The following is a 25389-nucleotide window of genomic DNA, read 5'->3' on the forward strand; positions in this document are numbered from 1 at the left end:
TAGTAAGACACATCTTTATTCCTACAGTAATAGTTGTAAAATCTAATTTGTGGATTCAGGAACAGGCCTGATGGGGAAACAAAACAAAAACAAAACAGGAGTGAATCGATGTTGTCTGTGCACATCTGCCGCACAATGAACCTTTATTTTCGATCTGCGGCCCAGTTAGGCTGAAAGAGAGCAACGGTGCAACTGGCTTCAGGGTTCGCATTGTACATTCAAGAGCAAACAAGAGACTCTCTCTTCAACAGGTTCCCCCCCCCCATTCATTGTCATCTGTGAGATGATGACGCGCGCATGTGTTTGCTAAAGGCTATATTGAATAATTTGCAGAAAGAAATTGTGACAAAAGACAATCGCTTTGGGATATCAAATCAAATCAATCAGCGTGAATGACTTTCGTCATCTCTTTCCTGGGCCCCTCACAAGTCTTACTTGTTGAAATGATGCAGTCTCCTCACATGGAGCCAATGTGCTGACTCGAGCCCTTGACATCCTCCACACGCTGACCTTTGACCCGTTACAAAAGGGGGCGTCTCATTGGACACAGATTTCCCCGCTGCGAAATTCTATGTGGCACAAAAAGCCCCCCGGCTCAGCCGACATGGGTATTAAGGGGGACAATGAGGCGACACACTTGGAAATCCGTGACCCCCCCACCCTCGCCCCTCAACCCCCTCACTCTCCCTGTCAAATATTGTGTTCTGTTCATTCCACTGTCATATTGGGATTACCTCAAGCTTTGTTTGCTCAGATTGTCGCAAAATATTTGTAAATAAACATGGTGAGGAATCTTAACGCGAAGACAAAAGTACATCTGATAAATTGCCTTTCAGTTTTGAAAGGGATGAATGAGAATTATTTCCTTGTGTGCAAAACGGGGTGGCCCAAAAGGCTTCACCCTTCTTCCATCTGCGCATGTTCTTAGAGGAGGAAGGGGGAGAGGGGCGGGGGGGGGGGGGAGCGGTGGAGGGTGGGGGGTGAGAAAGGCTGGCGAGCGAGAGAAAGAGCGATCCATGGACCATGTCACAGCTTCAGCGTTCTCCATGTCTTCTCGTCCACGATGCACTTTAGGATTTCAATAAGATGCGTGTGTGTTTGCAGATAATCGGCTTCCTCTTCGCCGCAAACTTTTGCCTCCCGCCGCTCCAAGCTCAGGGTGAGTCTTGCTTAAATCTGCCACTATATGACTTCTTGCTCAACACGACCAAAGTCATTTGTCAAAGTTATTCCCATTCTCCGCCTATTTCCTGACATTCATTAGGGGAGGAAAAAAGATGTTTACAGATTGAGTGTTAACTTCTTCCCCCCCCCCCACCAAAGTTTGTTGTTGTGTATTTAGTGACAGCTGACATCCTGCTGGCTCGTTCGGTATGTCCTCGTTTTAACTATTCACAATCCAAATTTCATCTTTGAGTGCGAATTGTCGCGGCCGAATCGCACATTTAGTTGAATAGAATAGTTGACTATTTGCGGCGCTAAAGTTGCGAGAGTTTTGTAAGTACTTCTCGGGAGACTTTGAATAACGGAACCGTTTAAATAGCTCATGTTGGATTATAGCGCGACAGTAGACGAATTCACCATATATTGACATATCACCATTTTTGTAGTTTTAGTTACAAAACTGGGTCATTTGAACAATGCATTTATTATCAAATGTTCTCAGGGAACGTACAGTACGTAGTTTCAATTCCAAACCTAATATTTACATAATACATCGCAGTACTTTTTACACCAAAGTGGAACCTCACGAAAATACTTTGCTCTACACCATATTGACTAAAATAAAATACAGTAGCATAGTAGGCACGAGTGTTCATCAAAAACTAGGCCGGTTTTATTCCTAAGGAGCATGTTTCATATAATTTCAAGGTCTAATGTTATGCACGGTTTGAACGTTAACGCCGTGCGTAAAACATAAGAAAATAAAATTACGTAATGAGTCAATTAAAATGCATGGCAGTTGTGTGATTATAAGTGAAATCGTCAAAATAATTGTAAATCAACTGCTCTGAATGATTAAATGCTTGTTTATTTTATTTATATTAAACACAACTGAACTGTGCTTTGGAAATGTACTAAACCGTACTTAAGAAAAAAAAAAAGTTGAAGACATTATATCATTATACACAGTTTGCACATTTAATTCAGTGATTCCTTTGAGCCACCGGTGGTGCTTGTACCACGTTTTGACATTCACATGACTGATCTATTACATCATGTTGAAAAGTGTATTTTTAACCATGTTCGCACAGTAGCTAGCCTACGGTTATGGGACGGTTAGCTGGCTTGGGAAGAAAGTGACAGAAGCCTTTCACAACTAGTTAGCTAATAAAAAAATATTAGATTTCAATTTGGCAACAATCACTTCATTACTCCCATAAAAGAGTGTCAAATTGTTACTCTCCTAAAATAATAAGGGCCCAAGTCCGTTTTTCAATTTTTTCAGAAAACACGAAAAACGTAACAAAATTCTAATAATAAGTAATCATTTCATTTCACGGGTGGAAATGAATGATCTATTTTTAACGATGTAGCCGATTTTAGCAGAGGTGGCCAGCATCCTGAGGAGAAATATATTTATTGTCAAAATATGACTTAGGCCATTATTCTAAGAGGCTGACGATATGGTGATTTATATCGGCGTCAACAACAACAACAACAACAGCAAACTTGTCAAGCCGGACAAACACTGAGGTGTGTATTAGGGCTCTGGCGTTAAATTTCACCTCGTTCATTCCATTTGCTGTGTTTCTTGTTCCATTTGGGATGCTGTGCTCCTAAGCACCTTTTTGCGTTTGTCATTTCATTGTGTAATTTTATTAATTAATGTGGGGCCAACTGCATGCTAGTTTTTAAGGGTCCCATCTACATCAGTACATGTAGGTCTTTGAAGTGCAAGTCCACATGGGGTAAGGATGTGGATTTGCTGTGGCTATCACTTTGAATCTCCTTTTCTTTGCTCTTTTCTTTTTTTTTTTTTTTTTTTCATTCACACATCTGCCCGAAACATGAAAGTAATACAGCGCTTGGATCCTCATTTGGGGTGCACATTGTCTACTATATAGAGAGGCCTCGGAATAGTCAATAGAAGGCTCAGAAGCTCTCCGCAAGGCTCTAAAAGGTACAATTAACATCACCATACGGCGAAGTGATCAGCAAGCTTTGCGAAAGGCGGTCACACGTTGCCGCTCTTCCTCATTTTACGTCAGAATTCCTCGCATTTTTGCCCCGGTTGAGTTTGGCGAAGCTTTTTCCTCCGTCGCGTCTTTCATGTCGTGATTTTGTTGTGGAGGCAAGCCGTGAGAGAATGCATCTGGAACCAATTTGACTCCTCAAAGCAGAAGGGGTGGAGAAGGAGGTGGAAAAGGGGGGTGGGGAGTTGTGAACGGCTGCCCTTTTTCTTTTCCGTGTCCACTGTAATCAGGAATGGGCTCCGATCCCGCAAAACAAAATTACAGTTTTCAGAACATTAGATTAAAGTGGCGCTTTGGAGTTGACTTTCTTGGCCGTCTTTCACTTTAGTGATTGTTGAATTGAGTATGAAATGTTGTTTTTGCGCCGTACGGTCTTGCCTCCCAGGCGAGAGGTTCCAATATCTGCTCATGCATCTTCACCCAGTGCTTGTGTTGGTTTTCTCCTTGTACTCAGGCTTGTGAATGCGCGTGTTTTTGTTTTTTTTTGTCTGCGTGTGCCCTCCTTATATCCTACAACTACATGTAGCCCAAGAGGCTTGAAAAATAAACACTCAGCTTCCAAAAGGACCTTTCTGCTGTATTAGTTAAAGATCGACTAGTAAGATCGACATGGCCTGCAACTGTTTCTTAACAGTAATTTACCGTTATATGATGGCATTTTTTTTAAGGACGTTGATTCCGCAATTTCAAACAAATGTACTTAGAATGACATCACAACTACTTCAGGGCTCAGGTAACGACCAATCACGGCTGACCTGTTTTCTGAATCTGAGCCGTGATTGGTCGTTGTGAGCAGTTGGGATGTCATTTTCAGTTGACAGAAGACAAAATGGCCGCCCCCAGAGATGGCTAAAAACGAGTGCATTTTGCTGCTTAATGTATATTCCGCAAACGCAAAATTAATCAGAATGCCGTGTTTCAACTAGTGGGCCTGCTGGGAAGATATTCTTGAAAAAAAAAAAAAAAATTTGGGTTGACTCAATGACTGCAATCAAAATAAGGATATGCAGCACTTTTCATAATACTTCTACTACTACTAATATGAAATTAGATTTATTGAGAAGATAAAAAAATTAGCTGGGTCAATTTAAGCAACTCACACTCCAACAGTATGTGGATGGTATCTGAATACAATAAAGCAAAAGGTAAAAAAGTACAAATAAATAGCATGTTCATAACAGTTTAGTTGAAAATCTCCATTGACCGTATAGCTAATGCTAAAATAAAAGATAACTGCCTTTTGGATGTAATTGCATCTTCCGCTTATTTCCTGTCAACCCTGCGTTATCATGTTATCACATATTATCTCAGCATCTTCAAACAACTGTTCTCATAGAAAGCAGGCAATCGGCCTGTTATTGCCGACAAGCCCGCCCCCCCCCCTTATTGATCTTAACTGTCTACAGCTGGTTGGCTGCGCACTCAACTAGTTGTTACTCACAAAGTCCAGATCCAAACATGACCACCGAGACTCTAATCCGTATTGAAGCTTTTGTTTTTGAGAAAGATACTGGAAGTCACATTTAGCCACAAAAAAAAAAAAAAAAGATCCGCAAAACTGACAGTGCGGCTGCTTTTGATTTTTGGAATAATATTTTGCAACTTCCCAGTTTAAAGTTTATTGCTCCTCCGCCGATACTGATGTAATGCTGTGGCATGAAGCGGCTGTGGTCAGAGAGTGACTCTTATTCACAGTGGTGTGATATGTGGCACATCAATCTTGACACTGGATGCCTGTCGTTACAGTAAACACAAAACTTGATTGTATGCCCAGCGACTGCTCTCCTCAGCTCTTCTTTTCCCGTTTTCCCCCAACCACTTCCCTATCCTGCTGTACACCTCGCTGGAGCTATGAGCGATAATCGATTCTAAGATGCGTCGCGAAGCTTACAAAAAATGTCTTGAAAGTAATACACATCCAATCAAGATGCTTCAAGTCATTGTATGAAAAAACACAAGTGGCAAAGAAACGAGGAATGAATTCATCACAAAAAGAATCGACACAGAGGATTAACGCTGCCTACAACAACAATGAACTGACAGAGAGTGAAAGAAACCAGGGAACTAAATAGAAGCAAACTAACGAGACAACGGGGCACACCTGGCAAGACACCGGTGGCCGGAAGGGAGCTGATTGGTTGACGCAAGAAACAGGGCTGGCGAGAGCAAAAAAAACAAACGAGCATGAACAGGATGACAAAACATGAAATAAAAGAAGTCAACCAAAACGCAAAGCGTGACAATAACAACTTTTAATCGTCATAATTGTCCACTGATACTCACGGTTTTTGCACAGTGTCTATTTCATTTGAACAGCTATTTGCCAAAGAAAAATGATATACATAATTTGTAGTAGAAACATTTCTTCCATTTTAATGCGCACAAGGTTTGGATTTAAGAAAACAAAATAAAACATGGATTCCCATTTGGTCTCTTATTCCTGCAAACTCTGTTGACCAGATAATACCCAGCTCCTCATGGCCATTCATAATTAATCAATTGACAGGAAGTGACCTTGGACCCCCATCCATTAAAATCCCCCCCACCCCCCCTCTCCCGAGAGTCTGCAGCGGATCTTTGGAATGCAGGAAGCAGAATGTTAGGATAGCGTCTCTGCTGCTGCTAGCCGTATTGTGTCAACGTTTTGCCAAGCGCTTTCGGAACAAGCAACCAAAAACATTCTGTTTTTCCGCATTCGGAAGGAAATGAAAACTTTTAACGTTTTTTTTTTTTTTTCAGGGCTGTCAAAGTTACAGCATTAACTATGGAGATTAATTTCAATTTGATAATGCACTAAAAAAAATGAACTCAGTTAACTCAGTTTTATTTACTTCCTGTAGCAGCTGACCTCTGCTCACTGTGCAGCCAAACTTAGAGTCACTGTCGCAAAGACGGACTTTTACGTCGACTTATTTTAAAAGGTTGCTCGACGGCTCATCAGAGAAATCCAAAATAATTTGCACACTTTGCAAAGCCAAATTCAAATATCATTCATCTTTGGAATATCTTTCAACTGTTGTATTTTACAGGAAAAGAATCATATTCAAGGATCAAAGAAAGCTATTAGAACAGTCTTTGAATCAAAATATACTCGTATTCTATTTTTCCACCTTAATTCTAAGATTATTACTCATAAATAATTGTAGTAATACGATTAATCGCGATCAACTATGGCAATTTTGCAATTAATTAGTAAAAAATGTTAATTGCTTGACAGCACTCGTTTTTTTTAGGAGTCGCATTGTTGAGTGAATACGTCTCAATGTGACACCTTCTTAGGCTACATTTACGCGATATTCCGGCTCCGCTTCAAATATGTTATTTTAAATGTAAAGAACACAGCATGCAAATTATGGTTTGGTTTGTCCTCAATTCAACTCAATTTGGGCAGCAGTTGCCCAAAGACAAATAATGTTACTGTGGCTCCCATTCCGAAATGTAAAGAAAGACGTCGTTGATTTACAGCAATTGGGGCTGAGGAGTGAAATCTTCTGCCATTGTTGTTTCAAAGCCCCCCCACCCCACCCCCTAAATATACACACTCAGATACCTCCCAGTGATCTAGTGATTTGGATAAACCCCACAGTTGGACCACATGTTTCCCCTGCTGAGGTGTCAAAACTCATGCTGATATCCACCTTAATCTGGGATTAAGGTGTGAATTATGAAGATATGAATACAATGAACAAGCCCTGGCGAATAGCAAAAAATCCGCATATAATTAACATTAAGCAAATATTGGGTACATTCTTGTTTTTGGCCCGCATAAATTCTCAAAGATGCCAACTAAGTTTTGCAACCCGGGATGGCAGCAATAAAAAGTTACTTTATCCTAGTTTGTCATGAAAGTGTTACTTGTTTTTTTTTTAAATGAATGGTGGCATTACAGCGAGCGGTTGGCCACAAGCACTGGCCTTCATTGCGCCGACCATGAATGTAACAGTGTTGCTGAAGGGGCGCATTTGTTCTTATGTAGCAAAATGGGGCCAATGCTCATTAGCGGCAAGCAAGAGGCCTCATATTTTACATGACTGAATGGCCTCCATCGTCCCTTCGCCGCTCGCCAGTAATTGTCACTTGCCATTGTTTGAACAAGCAGTTATGTATGTGTCGGTTGTGGTCTCCAAAATGTATTTTGTTTCAGAGACAGCACTGATAGAATTATAAAGTCAAGGTTATGTTCAATTGCCCAATTTCTGTATAGTAGCGTTGAAAAAAAAAAAAAAAAAAGAATTGCGGGACTAATATGTCGCAAATGATGACATTTAATATTTTCATCTAATCACAACTACCTCTTTTGATTCTGTTTAAAGTGAAGTCAACCCACACTTATTTTTTTTCAAGAATATGTTATATGCAATCCGACTAGTTGAAACAAGGCATTCTGATAACCATTGTGGAATAAGAGTTAATCCACCCGTTTTTAGCCATCTGAGGGGGCGGCCATTTTGTCACTACTGTCGACTGAAAATGACATCACAACTGCTCAGGGCTCAGGTAACGACCAATCATGGCTCAGCTTCAGAAAACAGGTCAGCCGTGATCTGTTGTTGTGATGTCATTTTCAGTCGACAGAAGTGACAAAATGGCCGCCCCCGGAGATGGCTAAAAACAGGTGGATTAACTCTTATTCCACAATAGTTATCAGAATGCTTTGTTTCAACTAGTGGGCTTGCATAGAACATATTCTTGAGAAAAAATAAGTTTGGATTGATTTCCTAACCCAAATTTTCAAAGTGAACAGAACGGCTTTGAATTAGAAACCACGATTGTCAATGGAACTAATGAAAAAAAAATAATAATAATAACTTTAGATGAATGACGCAGTCGTTTCACCTTTCACTGTTGAGATTTATTTTGACCACCGCTCTGTATGTTGCCAACTCCTCTGACCACATTTTTTATCGCTACAACAGTTATCTTTGAAACAGCTGCAAGCATCTTTCAAGCCAGTTCTTCAACAGCCCTGTTTAGAATGGGCACTGTTCTCCTTTGCTCTAAATCACACACTTGTATACACAAATCACATACAGTGGAAGTCTGCTCCTCCTTAAAGCATCAAAGACAACAGGACCTGCTGATGGAATCCAGAATCCCCCGTGTCAAGCAGCTGAGGACACAGCAACAGTATTTTTTTTTTTTCCCTCTCCCCAACACGCATAAATGGCGCCGCAAGTGTGCTTATCCATACACGTAGACACGCCGATAAGTGGCTGTGATGCTTTCTCCCAATGTCTTGCCCGTCAAGCACGCTCACTTTCTTTTGTGTCTTTTAATGCCTGACAGAATTGGTCACTTTATGCGGGAAGGGAACAAAAGGGTTGGAGCTAACAAGATGGTGACTGGAAATGGGGAACAAAGCAGACTGTTTATGTATGTCCATGTTACGTCCTATGCTTTTTATCATGCTTGCTTTGTAAACTCTCAAAAATAGTGTGTGTGGCATAAAAAAAATAAATAAGAGCAACTAGATTTTTTTTTTAAATCCACAATGACCTATTGTAGATGTATAACCAGTACAACTAATTCATTCATTCATTCAATGGAAGAAAAAAATATTTTGTGCTCACACTCACTTGTGTTCAGAATCAACCAATCACATTTAAGTTGATGTTCAATGCGAGTCAGCGCATAACTTCACCATTCAAAGCACCTTTGATCAACTCCAAATAAAGTTGAGCTGTTCTAGTAGGCTTTTCCTGACATTTTTTGCTTTTTTTTTTTGCTAACACTGTGTTTGCGCCAAACATAGTTTAGGAGAAAAAAATGTAACCATGGTTTCATCGGATCATAACAAAATCTTCCATGCACATTTGCGAAAATGTGTTCTGGTCAGTCAAACCTGTGGGGTGTGATCAAAGTTCCTCAATATGTCTGAGTGCCACATGGACATTTATTTGATTAATTTCATGTTTTGACCCAGGTCTTCTGGTTTGTTGTGTCATAAAGATGTTTTTTTTTTGTTTATCTAATATGAGCTCCAGCTTCAGGGAACACATTGTTGTTGTCTGCGATCATTTTGTAAGTTGCGAGGGTTTCACCTGTCAACATGAGTTACTGCTCTCGAGCAGCTAAATGTCCAGTCGAGTCCAACATCACTACCGCGTTAAAGTGTTTGGCCACATTGAGAAGGCGGGAGAAGTTTGTCGACAGCAAACGGAGCCAAGGCGTTTACTGGAACCCTGGGCCGTGCTGTGGTTTGGACCTCTCTTGCCACAAAACACACCCACACTTGCTTCTGTGTGTTTGTTTTTCCCTCTTTTGTGAGTCAATAAGTTATTTTTTGGGGGCGATTGCAATGGCTGACACGTTATAAACAATCCATCCGGCAAATGTAATGTTTTGGTATAGATTTACCAAAAACATCGGATATACTCCATTATTCCCTGAAAAACTCTTATATTCACTGTTTTTTTTCATTCACTGCCAGACATTTTCAGACCCTCTTTTAACCTAATGTTTGAAAAAAATAAAAACAAATCCTGGGATTGAATGGCCGGACTGTGAAAAAAACGAGTAAATTCGTCAATGGCAGTGAATGATAAAAAAAAATCTCCTTTTTTCTATATGTTATACATTTATTTTAATATTTTAAAGACATACAGAGTGTGTGCGTGTGTGCTTGCAGATCCCTCCTGCTGCCACCATGCTGCCGAGTTCTCCCCTTGCAAAGAAGCTTGTGACCAGGTATGGACAGAAACACGCACACACACACTAATCTATTCCTCAGTTCGTTTGTTTGCCCATGAAAAGAGGCTTTTGAGGGGTGGTGTAAAGTTGTTGTGTTTTTGGCTGATATTTTTCCTCTTTGAAGTGCAGAGTCAAAGTTCTTTCTCGCCCTGCTTCAATTAGGAGCAGGTGACACAATGTCCCATTCTGAAGCCGCCACTGTGGCCTCCTTAACAAAACAGGACATGATGAAATGAAGCGCAAAGAAAGCTTTTTTTTTTTTTTTTTTTTTTTTCTCCCCCGGCAACCAGCAAGCAGGCCCGAGTCTAATTCATGCTCTTGAAGTGGAAGGTGTTGAGGAGGTGGTTTCTTGCATGTTTTAGCAAATGCCACAAAAGAGGAAAAGGAGACCGAAATAGACGAGGATCAAAAAGATGGCGAATGGAGGACGATGGTCTTTTCCAAGTGCGGTCACCTCACAATGTTTGGAAGCGTTGGAGTGGTGCGGCTACTGCGTGTGCGCTCTGTCCGGGGCGGGGCGTCGTGCCAGGCACACACATCCTAATCAACAGTTCCATTTGACATCTAATGAAAGCTCCCGTTAGCCTGCTTACACCCATTTTGCTATATTTAGAACATAATGACACTAATGAATAAATCAAAGGGTCGATCCTAATTTGGTTCCTGTTTTTAATTCAATATTACAAGGGCTGAACCTTCGCTGTCTTGCTAACTAATAAAACTGAACAACAATACTGCAGTCAAACAGCAGTGCACCATTAAAATCTACACTTTGCTGCAGAAGTATTGTAAGCAAAAAAAAAAAAAAAAAATGGTGTACTTAAATGCGCCCTAAACAAGTGAGTCTGATTTAGCTCGAAAAAAGCAAAAGGACAGAGAATAAAAGTTCAGACTCAACTGTTTTGGACTTGATGAAATGAAAATCTGCTGATTGCCACGTCGCATTATCGTCTTGATGTTTTCTTTTTTCTTCCTTGGTTTTGTCCACTCGAATGAAAGAAGTCATCAGTCTCGTAATGTACCTTGGAAAGGAACTCGCTTATGCCCAATATGATGCGAATGTGTGAAACTTACATCACTCTTGGCAGCGCCTGGATTCTTTCATGCTTTCCCACATATACGTGGGCTAACTATTTTCCCGTCTCGATAAAGTACATATCACTGGCCACTGAATGTCACAATTTGGTAAATTTCCTATTTTTCACAAATCCATTCTATTATTTAGTCAACGCGCGGGAGTTGTTTGTACAAATTATTCTGGCATTTCAACAGGGGTGTGTAGACTTTTTATATCCACTGTAGATGTCTGGTTTTGCATTATTTTGATGACCGTCATTTTCTATCAAAATGATACCATTTTTTCTGACCTTTCCAGTGATAGTAATGTAAAAAAAAAAAAAAAAAAGAACAATTATAGGCTTAATGTGTTAACAAGCAGAAAGTGTCTTTAAACAAACGTGTAATGTACAATATGTGCCCGTATTTTCATTTCTTCAATTTATACAAAGGAAACTTGTCAAACATTCTGCTGAGCCATTCATGAGGTGCTTTATGCCGTCGTTTTTTTAATCCAAGTGTTTTCGAACACTGAAAAGATTTATCGTGACAGCCCATGCAGTGGGTCTCAAGTATGCTTTTGTTTCAGTATTTTTTTTTTTTCCCATATCCTGCATTGGATACTAAAAGTAATGCGCTGCAACAGGCAATTAAAACCATTTGCAAACATTTGGCATAAAATATGCTTTTATTCCTCTTTTTTTTTTTTTCTTTTTTTCCATGCAGCTCGCCACTATAAAGAGTGAGTCTCGTTTGAAGCATCTCCTGCAGAGGTTGCCAAGTTACTGTCCGGAGTCAATGGTGAGTCCAGTCCCTTTACGACACAAAACCAACCGATTGGTCTCGGGATGAAAGACAAACAGTTCACTGAGAGAGAAAAAAAAAACAAACAAAAAAACACGTCAAAACCAATAAGGTAAGCCGAGCTGCGGTGTTAGCACAGATTAGTTTCCATTTAGGGTTTGCATGATTGATGACGGCGACAGCATGGGTGGCGGTCATGACTCAAGGAAAAAGAATGATTCTTACGTCTGTTTCTACAAGCTCCGATTGCTCTATTGCACGAATACGTGTCACAACACATCGGATGTCCTTCAACAACTATAAGCGATACATCAGAATGGACACGCAGGGGTAAAACACTCTTTTCACATGATGTCACAACACCCATTATTATTATTTGTATTTCCTGTAGAACGAGCTGTGGGTTTGCATCAACTCGACACTTCCAGGTAAGACAGAATTGCATCAAAGGCAAATTGTCTTTTGACACTTTAGCTACCCATTTGCGAAATTGGTAATTGGAGTTAATTACTGGTTTGATTCGTCTTAAGGAGTATCGAAAAAGTCCGACAGCTGGGCAGGGCTGGGTTGCTGCGAGCTCGCTATCTCATCCGAGTGCCGCAGGGAATGCAGACAGGTATGTCGAATTGTAAATAAATCGTGTCGAAACTTTGTTTTCCCGCGTGCAATGTTATCATGTGTTGTTGCTTTCTGCCTGCGATTCCTTTTACAGGCATCGTCCAAAAATGACCTGACAAAAGTATGCAAAAAAGTCACAGAGGTAAGTCGAGGTTTCGTGCATGTGTGCAGAAGTCATTGACATAAGAATAAAAAAATTACTTTTGAGGACACATTCACTCCAACTGAATCACAAGTCCAAAATCTGTCCAATAATGTGCCAAATTCAACTTGGGCAGTTTGTAATCCAGGTTATTGTTTTCATAATTTACTCTGAATGTATTTTATTTTCTTATCTATGTTGATGTATGAAACCGTCGATACACACAGTCGTCCCATCAGTTTCTCAGCAGCATTGTTCTTGTTGCAGAGTCCTCTACACAGCTGTATCACCAAAAATGAAAGTAAGTAACATTTTAAAGAGGAATTCAACCCAAACATATTTTTTCAAGAATATGTTCCCAGCAAGCCCACTAGTTGAAACAAGGCATTCTGGTAAATATTGCGTTTGTGGAATAAAAATTAATCCACCCGTTTTTAGCCATCTCTTAGGGCGGCCATTTTGTCACTTCTGTCGACTAAAAATGACATCACAACGACCAATCGCGGCTGACCCGTTGTCTGAAACCGAGCCGTGATTGGTCGTTACCTAAACCCCGAGTAGTTGTGTTGTCATTTTCAGTCGACAGAAGTGACAAAATGGCCGCCTCCAGAGATGGTTAAAAACAACTACATTTTGCTGCTTAACTCATATTCCACAAACGCCATATTAATCTAAATGCTGTGTTTCAACTAGTGGGCCAGCTGGGAACATATTTTTGAAAAAAAAATATCTCTGGGTTGATTTCCGCTTTAAGTTTACAACAGCGCTCATATAACCAAATACAAAAATAATCGCAAACACATTATGTTTGCCTGTGGTGCCCTAGTGGGCTCCACGTGTTGCAGCTATGCGGGGCGTCACACCACCTGTCGGGAGTACTGTCAGGCCATCTTCAGGACCGACTCCACCCCCACCGTGTCTCAAATCAACGCCGTCAAGGAATACTGTCAGAGCCACAGTGCTCAGCTGCTCAGCTGCGTCAGCAATTTCACAAAGTCCTACCCAATACGCAGTCCGATAGACAGTAAGTCCCACCTGAACAAAACTCACTCGCCAGCAAAGTCAAATGATGTCGAACCCGTATGGTACGTTACGTTGTCAGGAAGTACTTTCAGGTTTCCACTTTATTACATTGAGGATTACAGAATCGATCAGATCATGGATTTGTCCAATTATTTTATGGTTACCGTCCAACTAATCAATCCCCCCCACCCCCACCCCCCCACCTGCAGGTCTGTACTGCTGTGACCGAGCAGAGGCTACCCACTGCCAAGTGGCTTGCCGGCGAATCCTGCGTACCTTGAGCACGGAGCATGAGATCATGGAGGGCTTGATTGACGAGTGCGGTTCCCAGCCCCTCCCCCAAGATCCCATGTGGCAGTGCTTTCTGGGAAGTGCCCATCCCCCATCCCCAACTGAAAAAGAAGTCCCGCATCCTGCCAAAATGGACTGTGCCAAACTGCACTGCTGCTCCAAGGCCAACACCTCACTCTGCAGGTACCGCCGCCTTCTCGGCGCACAACGGGCGTTAAATAGTAACCTAGAACTGTATATCAAACATGGACACCTAGAATTGTAACCAGACAAAGTACAAATGCAAAAAAAAAGTCTCCAGACTTGTACTGGATGAGTTGCCAGGGAAGCCGGCCGACTACCGAAAATACAATTCGTCCCCCATTTGGTTGTGTGCTCCTTTTTCGTATTGTGCTTTGCTTAATGTTTACCAGATTCTGTCGCGCGATTCCAACAGTAGTAATGGCAGGCAGTTATCGGCTAACAAACAAACAAGCCGTCTGTGCTTGGGTGGGCAGGCTGTTGCCTTAAGGTTTTGTAAACTGTTTTTTTGGACTCCCAAAATAGGGACGACGGTATTTTGATATTGTCAAACACTCATCTGTATTAACACTTTCAGTTTTTGGGGACATTTTTGATTCACTGTAGACAAAGTTAAAAATGGACTGACTGACTGATGACCGCCAAAGGACACGACACACATAATTATATCTCCTGAGTCCTGACAATCAAGAGACTCATCTTCCCGACCAGAAGTCGGCCATTAGTACCCAATCTGAACTGCGCATCCAAGACTGATGAAAAATACAAAGCAGCAAAAGAAGGAATAGAAGAAGCTAGGCTAACTTTTAGCTTGTGCGGTAACGACCTCACCTCTTTGTTTTCATGGTGGCGAATGACTTGGTTGACAAGTTCCACAAACGCGGCACTAGCTTCAGCTTGCCGTACATGTAGGCCTGGTAGGTAGCAGCAAAATAAACAAGTAATTGATAGACTGACTCGAACTGTTGTTAAATCATTTGTCCGTTAATGACTTGAGGCCGCACTTCTCTTGGGTGGGGACAGAACATGTGTCACTTCCCTTGTTTCAATTCACATCTCTTTGCTCTGACAGGGACATGTGTCAAGAAATTAGCACAAACTGGGGCAGCCAGACATGGCAAGACTTTGACCAGCTGTGTGAGTACAACCCAGTGGAGACGGAGCTGATCAACTGCCTGGCTGATGTCAGGGAGCCCTGCCAGTTGGGCTGCAAGGATCTCTCCTACTGTACCAACTTCAACAATCGGTCAGACTCTCTGCTTTTGTATAAGCCAAGAGCCCTTTTAGATTCAGGTCGCAATACGTGTCGACACACAAACGTACAGGCACGCACAAAAAGTTGCTCAATAAACAAAGCTTGATGGAACACACCCCAAATGTCTAAATACTTAGCTGTGAAGAACCAATTAGCTCGCTCTGTTGAGACTGACGGACGCCTGCTATTATCTGTGTTCACAGGCCGACGGAGCTGTTTCGCAGCTGTAACATGCAGTCGGACCAGGGAGCTATGAATGACATCAAGCTGTGGTCCAATGGAACAATCAAGATGCCTTTTATGAACATTCCTGTGCTAGACATCAGGAAGTGTCTGCCGGATATGTGGAAAGCGGTTGCTTGCTCTCTGCAGATCAAACCCTGTCATAGCAAGTCCAGGGGGAGCGTCATATGCAAGTATGTCTAGTCTAGGAAGTCTCCGCTTTGGGAAGGTGTACATAATACCTTCATTGTCCAACGCTATCTCATATAAGTCTGCCTTTTGGAAAATGAATGCTGGGTTTATCAAAACATAACGTGAGTACCTCACTAACAACAGATTTGATACGGCTGTCCTATTGTGCAAGTGGTCCAGTTTATCTTTCAAGAAGCCCGTTGACCCCAATTAGGAGACACATTTTGTTTGAGAAAATGTTGACACTTTGCAGTAGAAAAGGGGCTTTGCTGTGTTATAGCAACAAGTAATACATTGCTGTAAATTCTCGACTTTTATAACACTATTCCCAACACACGTACAGCATGTTCAACCCCACCATATTTTGTTGTTGGGTTTAGGTCGGATTGTGTGGAAATCCTGACCCAGTGTGGGGACAGAAAACGTTTCCACGAGGGACAAACTCCTGAAAGGATATGTGAGCTTCTGTCGCCCGTCGATGACCCCGAACACTGCATTCCGCTCCACAGATACCTCAGTGAGTGAAACATTTACCGTACAGGGAAAAAAGTTCAAACAGACAGACAATCATCTAAAGGTTACTCTCATGATCTTGCAAAGAATGCCTAGGATTTTGGATTTAGCTTCATCTAAGATGGAAAAGTAATAACAAACCACCCTGGACTAGTTTGATTTCGCATTAAGCTTGTCTCGGCACTCATACAAATATTCTATGGTCAGTTCATCATTTAACAGTTGTATTTTTTTTGTCTCTTCCGTCAGCCCCAAGTTCTCTGGGAAACAGCGTTGTTGAAGAGGTCATCCATCCATGCAACCCAAACCCTTGCCCGAGCAACCACTTATGCCAGGTCAACAGGAAGGGTTGCCTTGATGAGTTCAACTGTCAGCCGTTTCTCTGCGTGCCAGGTAGGACCACATCCACGGCAATGCTGAGCCGATTCGGCAGAACGGCGTGTTTATGTGTCCGTGGCCCGTTTTCAGGATGTAAACTCGGTGAGGCTTCAGACTTTCTGGTGCAGCAGGACGCTCGCTTACAAGTGCCGACTCGAACCGGCCCGGCCGGGTGCTACGAGGTCTGCACTTGCGGTGCCAGTGGGCGCCTGGAGAACTGCGTGGAGATGCCATGTGTGGACACCAACAAGGCGTGCATTGTGGGAGGACAGAAAATGAGTAAGTACTGTAGTATCCGGACTATAAGCTGCACCTTTCTATAAGCTGCACACCCCCACGTCTGTTCTTAAAAGATAAAACATATATAAGCCGCACCTTCATATAAGCCTCACACTGCCAGCAAAAAAAACATATATAAGACGCACCGTTACATAAGCCGCACCCTGCCTGTTATGAAGAAAACCCATATATAAGACGCACCTTTATATAAGCCGCACCCTGTCTTTCCTAACGGTGCCTATTAACATGGCAGGAACTTTGCCGATTAAAACGGAACAGAACCAAGAGAAAATAAACAGTATTCATCTTCATTAAACTGCCCGCTTCTGCATACCACCTAATTCATAACCTAATGCATAGCGCCCTCGCCTGTTGAACTCCTCCAACTGCAGTCACATCCTGTTAATGGCAATTGTAAAATCCACAGAATAGCCGCACCTTTATATAAGCCGCATGGTTCAAAACCTAGGAAAAAATTAGCCGTTTATAGTCCGGAAAATACGGCACGTTTGTGGTGCGCGTTTTTGTATTTAGTTGTTGCGTGCCAGCCATTGTTTTATCACCCAGCAGATTCTTCTCTTAATGCCCCTCAATCAACTCATTGTCATCGCTTTCCTTCCACGTCCCATTGTAGCAGCGTCATTGTGCTCTTCACTTTTTCAAGTTGTCTGTGTGTGACGTGTGCGTGTGGTTTCTGTCTTCACCAGATCACGGGGTAACTTATAGACTAGACTGTGACACCTGCTTCTGCTTTGCCGGCCACCCCATCTGCTCTGACAGAGAATGTCTCAACATTGAGAGCTCAGATGAAGATCGGCTACATTTTACTGGTCTGTCTGCTTGTATGAGAGGGCGTCTGGATGTTGAATCATAGACTTATCATACATCTGTCTGTCATCAGTCTTCACGATATCATTTATTTGTATGTTGAGGCATTGAGGTTTAAATCTGTGCGCAAGATTTTCTCTGTGGAGTTTGTTTGTTCTTCATCGACTTGCGTAGTAGGTTTACATCGGCTCATAAACATGCCGAATGTGTTTGGTTGATGTCGAGCCAGTTCTTTTGCCCAAAGCACTGACTCCAGATCTGTATCAGATCGTCCTCATGTTTCGCAAGTTCACTGTAGACTACATAAGGTAGTCATTACAAATTGTCACTCAGTACTGGTTATGTTGAATAAAAATTAAAAAAATCACAAGGTCATCAAGACTTTTACGTTAAAAAGCTTTTGCGATCATGCTGCCTTTTGTCCCTTTTTGGCAAACTGGTGAAAGTAGACCCGTGTTTGTCAATGTGGAAGGGTTATTCGGGACAACTTTTCATTATCAACTCACATACCTGGACGACAGGGAGTATAGTATGTGCAGTATGTCTGATGTCGTATCGTAATGTTGACATTTCATCCTTGCCCTGCTAAATAGACAAAAACAAAACGCTCACATCGACAAAAATATCTTTCGCCTTCTGTCCATCATCCTGTTGTGGTCAATGGTATCCCTCATTCTGTAAATACACTTGCATCTGGGAAAACAAACCAAGCCTGGCTTGAAATGATCTATTCAGGCAACTATGGTAACATTTTGCCGATGCACAAATTTAGAATGCGAGTAACTTGAACAAACCTTCCTAGATTTGTCCATTCTTGCCATTTGAGGTTTAGCATCATGGATCCTTGAACTTGGAGCCAAGAGCCTACAGGCGGTGGTACTACACTTATTAAAGTTTGGGATACTAATTAAAATTATGGCATTTTCGATTTAACAGCGAAAATGACCTGATCCATCCATTTTTTATAGCGCTTCTTCTCATTAGAGTCTCATGAGCCGGGACCTGTATTTGGTTGCCAGCCAAACAACCATTCACCTAACATGCATGTTTTTTGGAATGTGGGAAGCAAAAACCTTCGCAAGCAAAGGGAGAACATGCCAACTCCGCACGTGAAGGCCCGAGCTAAGATTCGCACCCTGAACATCAGAATTGTTCGGCAGGCCTGCTAACCTCTAGACTCGTGTACGCTGCAATTGTAATTAAAATAGGTAATCTGATAATAGCATTGACCCAATCGACAGTTTCCAGTCAAGGCTAACTTGCCCTGCCTGTCTTTCCTCAGGTCTTCCATGTAACTGCCCAGACCACTTCATCCCAGTATGCGCTTCCAACGGCCGCACGTACCCAAGTGCCTGTGTGGCTCGCTGTATGGGTTTCATGGACCATCAGTTTGTGTTTGGCCAGTGCCGTTTCACTAATCCTTGCGCCAGTAAACCCTGCCAGAGAAACCAGAGGTTGGTACAGCTGCTGTCTATTCTGAGCTAAAACTCAGCAACCCATGACATTGACAAATAGATGAAACCTTCGCAGTTCAAGACAAACCTATTATTAAGACATCTATGGCATTGATGCGAGTCATTCCTTTCTTGAGTTTACTTTTTGTTATACTGTATATATAAATATATATATATATATATATATATCGTATTTTCCTGACTATAAGGTACACTGGATTATAAGGCGCACTCTCAATGAACAGGAGGTTTATTTTGGGAAATTTCCATTTATGGGGTGCACTGGGTTATAAGTCGCACTACTGCACATTAAGAGCAATAAACCAGTACAGAAAGTGGGTCAAACTTTTATTCAACTTCAATTCGATATCCGTACATAAAGCACACCTGATTATAAGGCGCTCTGTCAATTTTAATGACAATTAAAGGACTATAAATGCGCCATATAAGATTAAATATACAGTATTTATATATATGTATATATATATACCGTATTTTTCAGACTATAAAGGTGCAGTCTCAATGAACAGGAGGTTTATTTTGGGAAATGTCCATTTATAGGGCACACTGGGTTATAAATCGCACTACTGCACATTAGGGGCAACAAACCAGTATTGACAGAAATAGTCAAACTTTTATTCAAATTCAATTCGACATCCGTATATAAAGCACACCTGATTATAAGGTGCACTGTCGATTTTATTGACAGTTAAAGGACTCTAAGTGCGCCATATAAGCCGAAAAATACGGTTTGTGTATATGTAGGCAAACAAAGGCAGTGAGTAGTCCAAAAAAACCAAATAAATCATACTACAAAAAGTCCAAAAACCAAGAAACACAGAAAAAACAGCACAGTGAAAATTATGTTGTGGAAATGTAAATTGTCTACGCTGGTCAAAGCTGAAGATTTTCAGTTTAACCATCGATGTGGTCTGGAAAACATTCTTCATTCAAATTCACACACCCTCATGCCGGTTTACCACTTTCATTCACACCCCATGATGTCTATGATCCCCAGGAAAAAAAAAAAATCCCTAAAGTCTTTTTCCTGGCACGCCGATCAAAGGAACATGCATGCAGTCATCACTGCATGATTGGATGGATTTGATTGAAGGAACACACAAACATGCACATACGCTAGCATGCACCGCTCTAAGCACTTTTCTTTTATTATGAGTGGAAACGCCACACACACAAAAACACCTCTCGTATGCTCATAAATTAGCTGCTGCTTTTCCTTTGATTGCGTAACATGGTTTATTTGCATGTTGCTCGAAGGAATTCTACGTTGTTTTTCTGTCTCGCTATGAATCTCGACATGAATCCTGCCATCGTTGAAATCCAACCGAACTGCGTTTTAAGGTGCATCCCAAAACATCAAGTTTGCCTGAGCGACTTGTCGGACTGCCTGCAGTACGAATGCGTCGGGCGGCAGTTGGCCTGCGACAAGAGCAGTGTGGAGCCGGTCTGCGATACTGACGGTCTCGTTCACGGCAGTCTGTGCCAGCTTCGGCAAGCTGGGAAAACTCTTGCCTATATGGGCCACTGTCAGGTGAGGGGAAGAACCAGAGACTTTTCCAATTCTGTGGGATTCTGTGATATCGCTTGGGATGATTTTCTACCGTTACGTGAAATCAAAACTCGGCTACTAGTGAGCTCCAAATGCATCTTTTCATACGTGATATAATTGGTGAGTTCATTCGAGGTTTGTGTTTTTAGGAAGCCTGCAAGAACCGGCGGCAGGTTTGCGGCCACAACGGCGAGACTTATAACACGGTGTGCGAGGCCTACTCGGACCGAGTGGCTCTCGACTATGACGGGCACTGTCAAGCTGTGGGGGCCGTTTCTGGCACGGCAGCTGACACCGCCTGCAGTCTCATTTCCTGTCCACGTCTGTCGCCTGCGGGCTGCCAGCCTGTCACGCCCCCAGGTGAGTCATTCAACTCAAAGTCATATCTTTTGGGAAGATAGCACTTGGCTAAATATGTACGTAATATGTTAACGAAATGTTGTTGACGAAAAATGCAGATGCGGGTGTGGACGTTGCATCATAAGCCTTAACTTGGCCTTTTTCAGGAGCCTGCTGCCCAATCTGTGCCAGTATGCTGCAGGTCCTCTGGAATAAAGAACAAATGAACGCATTCTCAAAGGTTTGGATGCAGTTTTCTTTGAAATATTACTTATTGTCCTTATGTAACATGAGAACAGGAATGTGTGTGCATGCTAGAAGCATGGTTTTGTTGCTTTTTGATCCTATGTGTTATAAGTACTTTGCTACCATCTTGTGGCGTCTACCGTTATGCGCAATTAAAAAAAAAAATCCATTGGGAGGGGGGCAGAATATAGAAGGCCGCAATCTTTCTCTACGTCCTCTCGTTTGACCTCGTACTTGTTTTTACAGCTAAATAGGAACCAGCCAGTGTCAGTCCACGACGTCCTTCAAATCCTGCGACTTCACGTGTCCGTCCCACAGTGTGATGTCTTTGGCTACCTCAGTATTGACCACGAGCTGGTGATCCTCATTGCTCCTGTCGACCAGCGTCCAACGCCTCTGCAGGTAACGCACACACACACACACACACACACACACACACACACACACAGAGTCACGTATATGCCTTATATGCGTACTTTCCAGATTGAAGCCTGCAGTAAGGAAGCCGAGAAGATAGATTCCCTCATCAACTACGCCAGTCCAACACTGGTCTCCCACATTCCTCTCTCTGCCCTCGTTGCCTCCGAGGCCAAGACGTCTTCCGTCAACTCCTGCGGGGGAGACCGACTATCTCCTCTGCACCCCGCCCTGTGCTTTCTCCTGAGTCTCTTCATGGCTGCAGCCTTCGGCCCCACACGGCCGTAAATAGCCGATATGCCTCCCCTTTCTTCCTGTTATTATTTCCATCTCGCAGAAGGACGCCACGGCGGCAAACTTCGGACAATCACAAAAATTGACTCGCCTGCGTGGAAAACAATCAAGGTGGAAAAGCTATGAAGATGAAAAGCTTTGTACATACATACAGTATTATTTCCGACAGTATGGTGCGTATAGGTGGGCTTTGTGAGTACAGTGTTCCTCCGCTTATCCGTGACGTCGTCTCTTGTGTGCAAAAGAATGTTGAAGCGCGGGTAGGAGATTCATTTAGACGGGCGATTGCGCCGTCTCATGGAAAAGTAGTGCTTTGCTACCACCGTGTGGCATCCTCCCGGCAATTATAAACCTTTAAGTAGGCCTCAATTACTCGCAAATGTTTGCTTTTTGTGTCAGGGCTCAATCCTAATCCCCCACAAATTGTGGTGGAACACTGTATATTTGAGTGTTTGTGAGTATGTTTATGGAGCATTTGGCTTCAAATGAACAGTGTTAAATCCCAGCAGCAAGCTCTTCTTTTTTTTTTTTTGGGGCGTGCGTACTCTTAAATACCGATACACACGTCAGCCTGGTTGTTGTTGATACGTCCGCAAAACGTCAGGTATACCTCGATTAGTGTTTGAATCACAAACCTCAGCAGTGTTAGAGGTGCCATCGATAGTGTCGTAGTTGGCATGGATGACTTTGGAAATTTGCACTCGCCTTGCAATTGACCGGTGACCTAGTTCAGGGTGAAGTCTCGCTTTTCCCTGTGATCCAAAGCGGAGTAGGCGCTATTGAAAAGGGATGGATCGGTTTTTCCGTTGTTTTATCCGGCGTAGTGCCGACATGCTTCACACATGACTTCATTCTCATTATTACCAAAGATAATCTAAGAGATATGTGGGTCACAAATCTGTACGGAGGGGGTGTGAATTAATATGTCGGTGGCAGGATCAAGGTGTGTTAAGTGTCATATAATAGGCTATAAACAGCGGGCAACAAAAGTGAGTACGTCCCATGCGAAAAGGTCCAAATTGCCTCAGCTGCCTTAACCCTCTCGGGCTTGCGGTTCACCAAAACGTGTTTTCGTAAATTTGAGTTCATTCCAATACAATACTGTGTATTCCCATGGAAACTGATACTTGTGCGTGTGACGACGATAGCTTTGCACATCCCTTGGATGACTTCAGGTGTTTTCTGTTTTGGTTTAGAGCCTTTGTGATCTTTGCGCAAAGTTTACAGGCTTGGGTTGATTTTGGCGCACCCAAATTATTGAGAATCCCAAAGAGCACACGTTTTCTTGGTGTACTCAGTATTACATTGAGACATTTAGGTTCAGAATCAACTGAAGAGAGTCCTATTGTTTTGTGCTATCTGGTTTGTCATTGTTCACACACAAGGCAAAAAGATGGCTATTTACGTGAATTTATAATCTCTCTCGAAGTGTTCTGTGTTGCTATCGCTGATTTTCCACTCGTACTTGTTTCGAACCCAAACTAGTTGAGACGGACTCAGGTGTAGTGCACTAAATTTTAATACAAGAAATTTGTATTGATTACCGATTAGTAGGGATGTAACGATTCCCTCAAGCCCTGATTCGATTTTCAGTTCCCATTTTTCTATTCGATTCGATTTTTTTTTTTAATTGCTATCATGCTTGTCTCTGGAATGAGAAAACGTTTCAAGGCAACATTTTCTGGATGAATTTAATCAACTTGATTTTTTGCATCGATTAATCAGGATGAATGGATTTTGAATTTTTGATGAATCATTACATCCCTACTGATTAATATTATGCTCCCCGTTGGCGCAGACCCCGTAGGAAGTGAAAGTAGAAACCTAACGACTTGACCATAAGTATGACGAAAAGATTTTTGGGTTGGATTATGGTTTAAGAAACGAAAAAAAAAAAAAGTATGATGTCATTCATATGTCCCAGGCAAAGCTGCTCTAGAACCAGGGAAGACACGATACAATATGATTGTGGTTTTACCGGTGAATCGTATTTTCCCTCATTTGTGCTAAATGGTGTGATCCTTCCTGCTAAAAAAGAAAAAGTTGCATCATCCCCACTTTTTGTGCGAGGCCAGTAGCGCTTACATTAAAAGTATTTAAAAGGGATTTCACCTATTTGTACATTTACAGTATAAACTAGAAGCCATCTGATAAGAAGACAATCAGCTTCTCGCTACCTATACGAAGATTTCCACTGTATGCCTTGCATAATAGTGTCTTATGAAGTATTATTACTAATGCAATATCTTTTTGTTAAGAAAGTTCTCTATATTTGATAAGTGTAAGATATCTATCACGTGTGCCATGTTTTTAAATAAATAGATGTTTTGGGTTTTTTTTTTTGCATGATGATAAGAATGAAGTGATATTAATCCATTTGTGATGTGTCGATTTGCATAATCAAACTGCCTGTACAGCACACGTCCCAGTCTTTACCAGTATTACTGTGCAAGGCAGATTCATTCAGGGTACAAAGGAATATTTGGGGCCACAATGGGGGGAATGGTGTCAAATTACTTTGAAAAAAAAAAAAATTATGAGAATAAAGTCGCATTGTTAGAATTCAGTCATATTTTAGACTAAAGTTGTAAAGTCATGGGAATAAAAATCATAATTTTATAGTGAATGTAAAAAAAATTCCCATTTTGCGACTTCAGTTTTCTATCAGGACTGATTTATCACTAAATTTGGGCTTTATTGTTCTAATATTTCCAATTAATTCTCATAGTAGTGTAAGTGTGTTGGAAACCTCACCTGGCTCATATTATTGTGTGTATGCATCTAGCGATCGATTATTAATGTTGTGTTTGTTAATACTGAATGTTTTTGTTTGTTCATGCCAACATTGGTTATGTTACTTAAAAGAAAAAAAAGTTTGTGTATGCCTTGTTTTCCCTACAATATTTGGATTGAGCTCAAAGTCTTTCCACATTTGGCTGAATTGACTGAAAGACTAAAGATTTTGCAATTAAGATGTGAAGGCTGAAATGAATATAATGTGGCAGAACAGCATGGCTCTGTCTAAAGTAAAAAAAAAAAAAAAAAAAAGATGAGAAAAACTGGTGGTTAATTTACTGTTTTTTTTTTCCTCTTTGTTTACATGCACTTCAAATGGACATTTTGCATTTTGTGAAGAACGTTGGATAGCTACCAGCATTATTTTCTGCCGTAGGTCATGTTGAATTAAAAAAAAAATGGGGGGGGTCGCAATATGTTGTCTTACCAAATTGACTGCTCACCTATGCCTTGTTTTGTTTTTATTTTCAGTGTATTTGACTCTGTAAAAGTGACATTAATTTGAAGGAATATAGAACAAAGTTTCATGATGTATACAAAAGCAATCAGACAACCAACCCGTTTTTTTTCTCTACCTATGTGCTTCTTTTGTCTGTGTGCATATTTTAAAGAAGTAAAATTGGAAAGAAATACACACCAGTATGCGTCATGGTTTTGAATTTTGCTGCGTTAGAGTAATTGAAAAAAACAATTAAAAAAATATATATTTATGCAGCGGCCATTACCATTCTTGCAAAATGGGTCATCAACAACACAATCGATAA

The 25389-nt window shown here is 41.6% G+C and overlaps 1 protein-coding gene across 2 annotated transcripts; it reads left to right on the top strand.

Annotated features, from left to right (window-relative positions):
• The first annotated feature begins 992 nt into the window (after positions 1-992).
• reck (reversion-inducing-cysteine-rich protein with kazal motifs) lies at positions 993-25261 on the top strand. Of its 2 annotated transcripts, XM_086020583.1 has the most exons (21): positions 993-1159; positions 9826-9884; positions 11670-11744; positions 12139-12175; positions 12278-12363; positions 12460-12507; positions 12775-12808; positions 13334-13531; positions 13740-14004; positions 14915-15088; positions 15301-15513; positions 15892-16028; positions 16274-16417; positions 16493-16681; positions 17389-17511; positions 18792-18963; positions 20326-20515; positions 20683-20893; positions 21040-21113; positions 21365-21520; positions 21602-25261. In XM_086020583.1, the coding sequence occupies exons 1-21, from the start codon at positions 1087-1089 to the stop codon at positions 21821-21823; spliced, it is 2880 nt and encodes a 959-aa protein (XP_085876709.1). In that variant the 5' UTR covers positions 993-1086; the 3' UTR covers positions 21824-25261. The 2 variants fall into 2 exon arrangements, with proteins under 2 accessions (XP_085876709.1, XP_085876710.1); XM_086020584.1 differs by lacking the exon at positions 17389-17511.
• Positions 25262-25389: the final 128 nt, after the last annotated feature.

The sequence above is a fragment of the Filicampus tigris genome, chromosome 21, assembly GCF_054856515.1.
Source record: "Filicampus tigris isolate MCC_2025a chromosome 21, RoL_Ftig_1.0, whole genome shotgun sequence".
In the NCBI taxonomy this organism is placed as follows: domain Eukaryota; kingdom Metazoa; phylum Chordata; class Actinopteri; order Syngnathiformes; family Syngnathidae; genus Filicampus; species Filicampus tigris.

Bases quoted from the DNA above. Each gene is read 5' to 3' on its own strand.
- reck (XM_086020583.1), top strand. From the start codon at position 1,087: ATGCGTGTGTGTTTGCAGATAATCGGCTTCCTCTTCGCCGCAAACTTT. The intron at 14,005-14,914 runs GTACCGCCGCCT...TTGCTCTGACAG, and splicing joins GCCAACACCTCACTCTGCAG to GGACATGTGTCAAGAAATTA. The intron at 20,516-20,682 runs GTGAGGGGAAGA...TTGTGTTTTTAG, and splicing joins CCTATATGGGCCACTGTCAG to GAAGCCTGCAAGAACCGGCG.